Below are 8529 nucleotides of genomic sequence, written 5' to 3'. Positions count from 1 at the left end.
TTTTTTCTTCTTTTTTAATTAGTATCTCTCTGTCTCTTACTTTTATAATTTTAAACCATTTTGTATATTTGTATTTCCATATATTTTGTTTATTTTTATCTTGACCTGTGTAAACAATAACCTATATTGATATACATTAAATAAATAAATAAATATTTGATTTGATTTGATTTGAGCAACACAAGCGGGGCTATTTGGACCAATTTTCGAGACAGATCTACAGTTACTGTTGTCGTTGTTGTGATGGGTTGTGTCAATCTTTGGACATCATTATGGACCAACCCATGGCAGCAGCCACCTTCCTGGACCTGGAAGATGGGTGACTGAATATCATCATTGACGTTCGCAACAACAACGGATCCAGGTACAGTTCACTCTGAGCAACTGTATTATTCGGGCCTTTAGGAGGGCATATTTAGCTCTTACTCACTTGTCTTGGTAACCTCCATACTGGTGAACGTTGTAGTTCCCTGTACTGTAAATCACTGATACGTTCCTCCTATCCAAGAAGTGGGTATCCACAAAAAATATTTTCTCAATTTTTCATTTTTCGCCAGTAGAAATCCCTAGATTCAATAGGTATAAAACAATAAAAAAAAAGAGATTGTGAACAGAAAAGTTCAAAAATTTTCAAAAAAGAACACTTTTTTCCACAGCTTTTCACTTTTCTGATTTTTGAAATTTTTGTTTACAAAAAAAAACGACACTAGCGCGATCTATCAAAATCTGCTTCACTTTTTTGTGAACACAGGAAAAAATCCACATTAGAGTACCTCCTTGAGAATATTCCAATGGCGGTAAAATTTAAAATTATCAATTTCAATTTAGAAATTTGTCTGATTGGCTAGGCTGATAGGTGATAGGGTTTATTGATTTTTTGGCTGGTTAAAAACTTTGTAATAAGAGAATATTCCAATGGCGGTAAAATTTAAAATTATCAATTTCAATTTAGAAATTTGTCTGATTGGCTAGGCTGATAGGTGATAGGGTTTTTTGATTTTTTGGCTGGTTAAAAACTTTGTAATAATTGACTAGGCTGATAGGTGATAGGGTTTTTTGATTTTTTGGCTGGTTAATAACTTTGTAATAAGTCAAGAAAAGGATAAGGACCAATACCCCTACCAAACTATTACCCAATTGTCTATTCTGAGGAGACACACTTGAATCCTACTCTCAAAATGGATAAAACAGGTAAGTTGTCATCACCTCTTCTGTGCCCTTATTTATTCTGATGTAACCACCTATTTACCAAACCAACCCCACAGAACTTCAACATCCAATTCATTATTGCACTCCCGTGTTTAAAATCAAAGTAACCAACCACAGTGACAACAAGTAGAATTAAGTGTCTTGTGAACAAGAAAATAACATTTTATTACAAACATAATGTAGGTTTTATAACATAACATAACTTATCTAGAGATAGACACAACATTGCAGATTTTGGACAAGTGTATTCAGATTTACAGATTGTATTCACACTCATTCATGCTATGAATTGCAAAATCATGTACCTACTGCTTGCGGCAAAGGCCATTCCTCAAATAGAAAGTAATATTACATTGTTCAAAATTTTCATGATCAAACTTGGATTTGAATTAGCAACCTGAGTCCACCATGCGAACCACTGCACCACCTAGTTTTTTACTTTCTTTTTTCTAGGCACTACCTAAATTATTCAATTTTATTTTTTCACCTCTTTGCACAGCAGTCAATCCTCTGACCCTGCAATATTGTATTCACCTCATAAAACAGTATTCAAGTTGAGTAATAAACGAAATTTCCAACTAAAATAATAAAAATCTAAGGCTAATTTCATAAAATCAGAAATTTCTACTATAGTTTAAAATGTTCAATGAAAAAAATACCATTAGTAGGTAAGTAAGGTATAGGTTTATTACAAGAAAATAGTAGTAGAGATTTTTTTTGTAAACTTTTGGTTTTATAAACAGGACAATTAGTTTAATATTATCTACAAAAGAGATCCTTTGATACACAATTCTCAGACCAATAGACAAAAATTATATGCTGTGTTTAGATAGTAATGACCCACAAAAATAATTATTCTACTGTGTGACCTTTTTTTTTTTGATATTGCTAGAAAAAGATCACGTTGTGTCTATTGATACAAAGAATTTGTAAATCAAAAGGATTCCTTCTGTAGTAATATGTATTTGTAAAAAAGTATAGGAAAGGTACGTTACAAATTACAAGTACAAAGTATAACAATCATTATTTTAACCTCTTATGTACCCATTGGACGCTATGAGCTATTTTTTCTTCAACTAACCCTTGATTTACCTTGGCAAAATTCTCGGAAATGAGATTTCCCACCCAACTATTTAAAACTCTATGCTTTGCTCTCTCTTTCATATAGCTACTTTTAGCTACTCCATGTGTATGTTTAGCTACTTTTAGCTTGTTCATACCTATGTATAGCTACTTTTAGGTACATGGAAGGTTATACTTACAGGCTCGATACAAAATGCTAACGAAAATAAACAGTTTTTCCAAATAAAGAGCGAAAGAAAAAAAAGAAAGTATTTATAACGAAATTTAATTTCCATTATAATTCTATTCAGTCAGAAGTTATATAAAAAAAGTGTCTACCCACGAAACGAAATAATAGTAAGAAGGGGGGAAATGTAACAATAATGTACTTATAGAAAGGGGAACATAGTAATAGGAGGTACATGGAAGGTTATACTTACAGGCTCGATACAAAATGCTAACGAAAATAAACAGTTTTTCCAAATAAAGAGCGAAAGAAAAAAAAAAAAGTATTTATAACGAAATTTAATTTCTATTATAATTCTATTCAGTCAGAAGTTATATCAAAAAAAGTGTCTACCCACGAAACGAAATAATAGTAAGAAGGGGGGAAATGTAACAATAATGTACTTATAGAAAGAGGAAAATAGTAATAGGATAGAAACAAATTTAAAAACAAATTATGTCTTATTAAAACTCATGACTGAACCAGTGGCGAAGGTACACTACATTAGGGGTACACTAGTACCCCAGGGACATACTCCACACCACTGGGGGGGGGGAATAACAGTATAAAAACTAAGTAACAAGATTCTACACAAATGGTTTCTTTGTATGTATAAAGTACTTACAAAATGTTTAACAGAAACAGTCGTATCTAGGGTAAAGTTATCTAAATAGAGTTCTCTACAAGAAAATTTAATTAACAGTGTGAATTTTAATTCCTTAAAGTACACCTTAAAAATATCCCTTTTTTTTCTAGCCTTACCTAATAGAGTTCTCTACAGAAAATGTATAACAGGGAATTTAATTCCTTAAATTACAACTTAAAAGTAACCTCTAGCCTTACCTAATAGAGTTCTCTACAGAAAATGTATAACAGGGAATTTAATTCCTTAAATTACAACTTAAAAGTAACCTTTTTTTTCTAGCCTTACCTAGTTTGCCTTTAAAATAATAAGTCTATGTTCTTAAACGTAAAAATCTAACTGAGTGGTTGCAGTAAAGAACTGCATGAGTTAAGTAACATGATAAAATTATTTAATAAAAAATCCTAGGTAACATAAAATGTAACATAATTAATTAAAATTAATTAATTTAAAAAAAGTATTCTTTTCCGGAACTCTTTCTTTAATACTTATGAAGTTGATACAGCTCTAGCTTATAGGAGGTTAAAGAAATATCAGGCCCGCGGACCATGAAAAACTTCGAACTTTTCATTTCATACTTCGCAAAAGTTAGGACGTAACTTTTCATATTTTCATCAGTAAAATGGTCTCTACAAATTAAATTGACTACTTGTGACAATATAAGTAACATGATAAAATTATTTAATAAAAAATCCTAGGTAACATAAAATGTAACATAATTAATTAAAATTAATTAATTTAAAAAAAGGTATTCTTTTCCGGAACTCTTTCTTTAATACTTATGAAGTTGATACAGCTCTAGCTTATAGGAGGTTCAAGAAATATCAGGCCCGCGGACCATGAAAAACTTCGAACTTTCCATTTCAAACTTCGCAAAATTTAGGACGTAACTTTTCATATTTTCATCAGTAAATGGTCTCTACAAATTAAATTGACTACTTGTGATAGTTGAGCGCCTTGACCACCGAGGTAGGATAAGATCAATACATGAGTATGATGAACCTAAGTATATATTTTATTTGTTAAAAACAATAACTTTTACTGGGCACACTCTGAAAGCTTTTAGTAAATTGTTCTTTTGCTACGGGTATTATCCTTATAAATTAGGTTTGTTCTGTTCTTCATCTTTTCTTCTTAATTCTGTAATGTAAAAGGCGGTAAACTGTAACTACTGAGGTCTTATAATATCGTCTTATAAAAAAATAGGGCAGGATAGGAAAAATAGAGCCGTTTTGAGACCAACCCTAATTTGTTTAGGATTTAACCCGGGTGGGAATCTAAACTGTGACTTAGCGCTTACAAGGCAGGCGCGTTACCCTCCAAGCTATCTAAGGCTAGCTAATCTATCCCAAGTCAAATTGAGTGTTTACCATTCAAAATAAACTAGATAGGTAAGTATCTTCTGTTTGATATTCATGAGAAGTTAAACAGGCTCTTATGAAGTTGATACAGCTCTAGCTTATAGGAGGTTCAAGAAATATCAGGCCCGCGGACCATGAAAAACTTCGAACTTTCCATTTCATACTTCGCAAAAGTTAGGACGTAACTTTTCATATTTTCATCAATAAATGGTCTCTACAAATTAAATTGACTACTTGTGATAGTTAATGTTCCCTGCTAAATAATTCAATTGACAATGAGAGCCTTAAAGTAACATTACTCATCTATTTCTCACACAATAGGTAAAAAACTGATTAGAATTCCCATTATATTTCTTTCCTTTTGAGAGGATAAGGAAAGTAATGGTCACCCGTCTCGCTACGCGTCATGGTCGACGTTGCTCAACTTCAATGTTCTATCGCCGGAACTGGTTTTTTAACATCTAGTCTAATTCTCTATAGGAATCATACACTAGGAAAGTACACACGTGAGTACTAGGAAAATAGAAAGTAAAAGAGTGTGATTTTTTTATTTTTATTATTTTTTTTTTTAACTCAAATATTTGCTAAGACCAGGGCCACACTTGGAGATTAAACTATGATTAAATTTTAGTCTTTGGATTTAACAATTCAGAAATTAGAACCATTGGCTAAAAAATTGAAATCAACCAATCAGATTGCAGAATTTTATCTCTAAGTTTGGCTCCATTAAATCCTACTCTTGAATCTTTCAACATTTAAATCCTATCTGTAATCTCAAGTATTATTAACAAAACTGTCGCTATGTATTCTAACGTCCAGGTTATTCTTATGGTTAACATTTATCGAGCTCGGATCTGACATGGACTGCTGTCGGCCATTGGTCTTCAGCTTTCGACTCGACTTGTCTTTACTTGACTTGTCTTTTAGACTGGAATTGTCTTTTAAACTGGACGTGTGATAAGAGCTGTTATCCCTGCCTTCTATACTGTGAAGATGAGTGTCCTTGTGGCTGGATTTGTCCATATGACTGGACTTATCCATATGGCTGGACTTATCCATGTCCATATCCACTCGGAACAGGGTTAGAAACGCCATGCCGAAGTTACTGAAGTGCGCATGTTCCCCCAATCCCTGACAGGGTAGTTCATCGCTGCACTCCAGTCGTCCGAATAACTCCACGCCCAGAGCGGCGAATATGAAGAACAGGAGGAAGAAGAGGAGGCCCAGGTTGCCCACCTGGGGCAGGGCTTGCATGACGGTGTCTAAGAGGGCACGGATACCCTTGGCCATTTTGAGCAGCTTGAGAACTGGAAGAGGAGAAGATGGGTATATTTGAGCTGATGGTAGGTACAAAACACCCCTGAGAAAAGGGCTACCCAGGGTAAGTGTACCATTTATTCGCCCACCTAAAAAACGTACCATTTATTGGCTACCTTCCAACCAAGCTAAGCTGGCTTTTGACTGGAGCATGAAATTTCATCTTTGTAAGAAAAAAAAGAGAGGGTTTTTCGGTCTGATTCTCTGATTGTCTGACTGAAGCAGCTTTCCCTATGGATCTATAAAGTTCAGAAACGTTGTGCGTGGTTGGTACCTGGACGGTTGAACGTTTGGCGAAAAGTAACGAAAATGTATTTAAAAACCATGTAAAAAAGGTTGTGACCCGGGCCTTAGCACATAAGTAGATCTTTTTGATTTTTTTTTTCAGACCATGACTTTTCTTATCTGCCAACCTGGCAGTGGCGCGAATTTTTGAAAATGAAAACATCATCATTTGAAATTAAAAAAAAGGAAATTTTAGAATTTTTAGAACACTTTCATTGATTTTGTCAAATATGCGTTTCCTGTAAATATTCCAGGAGGAATACCTAACAAGTGATCATTGGATGCACGAGCTGTCAACATAGCTGTTAGTTTGACCCTTGCAGCTCATTACCAAACATATGGCTACTATAGACACCAAGAAACACACTGATGTGGAAAGGTAAGTTGCTAAGATAAAGATAACTGTCCAATAATTCAGGCTAGGACTTAAACCTAATGACATCTCAATATTGAGGTAACATATACAAAGGTAACAGCTATCCTAGAAACCTTTGTGTTATAGGTTTAACTTGAGACCTAGGTACTTTTTGTCGTTATCTGGCTACAAACTTTTTTCCCTTCAAAACTTTGTAATTTCTTATCTTTCTATTTCAGATGGGTCTGCATCTACCCAGCTTACATAAACCGCAAGAAAACCCTAGCCGAGGGCAGAAGAATCCCAAAGGCAAAGGCTGTGGACAATCCAACCTACAAAGATATTGATGATGTCCTTTCCACCACTGGGCTCAAATATCACATCGAGAACAAACTTTACCCGCGGGAGATTAGCAAAGAACACTTTGTCCGAGGACGTGCCCGAGTACAACTGAAAAATGATGATGGATCTCCGGTGAACCCTGATTTTCCAACACGGGAAGCTGTTATGCTACACCTGGGTGCACTCATTCCAAAACTGAAGTCCCGACAGGGGAAACAGGCTAACTCGGAACAAAATCAACAGAGAGATTTGTCCGGTGGAGGCGGTGGTGGTAAGAAGCAAGGTCTCGTATATTTGATGGGTTATTAAAGAATAATACATACACTAACAATTCATTAAAAAGACCTTGCTTAACTAAAAAAAAAGGTTTTGTATACCTGATAGGTACTTATTTGTTACCTTTTCATGTAACTATTTAATACAATAATGAAGCTTGTACATTTAATAAATTTCTAACTTTAAAAATACATTTGATAAAATTATCCAGTTTAAGTAAATTGGATTTTAAGTAAATAGATAATAACAAATAAATATTGCAACATCCCTTCCACTCTGGGTTCTACAAATAAGCAGGCATTTTTGGGATGATTGCAATATTGTTTATTAACCTTACCCTAAATTAGAATTTCACAAGTGAAATCAATGAAATATTTTCATTCACTTCACTAGAATATTTACCTACTTATGTAAAAAAAAAGTCTTATCAGCAAACTGAATACAGGTTGTCTATGTCTAGCTATCTCTATTGACTGAGAGAGAAATTAATATGCCATATAGGAACTATGATATCATTCTGCTATGAAACTATATGCCTATATATATGCATATGAAACTATGTGCCTATACATCTAGCTACTTGACTGTGATGATCAATTTACATATCACATTCCTGCAGTAGGTAGGTTTTGCTATTTATTAAGTAATGTGTCTGGAGATACAGAATGGGTTAGTACCTAGATTATTATTAGTGGGACAGTAGATTTTTATTAGTGGAAAATGTTCCATTGAATACATAGGATGTGAGAATTTTATTTTTATAAATGGGAAATATACATACCACTGATTGGGAAGTGTTCTCGTTTGGCACATATGTAGTGAACCTATTTCTCACTACCTAAAGGTGTTTGAAAATGTTCATACTGACCTCCATACTTTGCTTTTTTTTTTTTTGTAACTTGAGATCTTTTTGTCTCAGAAGCAAAGAGAAGGAATACAGGATAGGAGAAAGCCAGCTATCCTTAGAAAAAAACTTATCTTTTTAGGATGAAGGTTGCCCAGGGCGGGAATCAAACCTGTGACCTAGCACTTACAAGGCAGATGTGCTACCGTCCAAGCAAACCAGGCTTAAATATACATAAAAAAAAAAAAAAAAAAATCGAAATCCTGAATGAGATTAATAAAGAAGATGGAACAGAGTGTAATGGTACAAAAAAAAAAAAAAAAAATACATACACACTATGCTTATGAGATGAGTAGCTACACTCCTACTATGCTGTGGCATTGAGACAAATAACCCTGTCAGAGATAGCAGCTGATTCATTTCAGTGTGTCTCCATTCATTAAACACTCATCTCTCTTCTGTCCTTTTGTTCTTTTTTAGCTGCAAAACTATGACTATCATTTTTTATATGTATCCTAAGTTCCATTAAATAATTTTTACTAATGTTATACCTATTATTTTATTATTTGTGTAAAGTCTACTTTACACTTTGTCACAACTACTTAATGT

General features: G+C 33.8%; 2 protein-coding genes and 1 long non-coding RNA gene across 3 annotated transcripts in view; all 3 read left to right on the top strand.

The window, feature by feature from the left end:
* The window catches only part of LOC113470329, an 18899-nt gene extending 18485 nt beyond the window's left edge, over window positions 1–414 (top strand). Inside the window, exon 2 of the mRNA XM_026828699.1 lies at window positions 177–414. Within this exon, the coding sequence (XP_026684500.1) occupies window positions 177–323 (147 nt within the window). The 3' untranslated portion in view covers window positions 324–414. The remainder of the gene's footprint in view (window positions 1–176) is intronic.
* An 894-nt stretch (window positions 415–1308) lies between these two features.
* LOC113470332 lies at window positions 1309–3051 on the top strand. The gene is made up of 2 exons (XR_003393422.1): window positions 1309–2449; window positions 2690–3051. It is a non-coding gene; the product is annotated as an uncharacterized LOC113470332 (long non-coding RNA).
* Window positions 3052–6271: 3220 nt separating this feature from the next.
* Window positions 6272–8414, top strand: LOC103516245 (signal recognition particle 19 kDa protein). Its single transcript, XM_008481205.2, has 3 exons — window positions 6272–6482; window positions 6698–7101; window positions 8401–8414. The coding sequence occupies exons 1-3, from the start codon at window positions 6442–6444 to the stop codon at window positions 8412–8414; spliced, it is 459 nt and encodes a 152-aa protein (XP_008479427.1). The 5' UTR covers window positions 6272–6441.
* The last annotated feature ends 115 nt before the right edge of the window (window positions 8415–8529 follow it).

The sequence above is a fragment of the Diaphorina citri genome, unplaced genomic scaffold, assembly GCF_000475195.1.
Source record: "Diaphorina citri unplaced genomic scaffold, Diaci psyllid genome assembly version 1.1 scaffold1520, whole genome shotgun sequence".
In the NCBI taxonomy this organism is placed as follows: Eukaryota; Metazoa; Arthropoda; class Insecta; order Hemiptera; family Psyllidae; genus Diaphorina; species Diaphorina citri.
The sequence above is the reverse complement of the archived record's forward strand: the minus strand, read 5'-3'. Positions and strand labels throughout refer to the sequence as shown.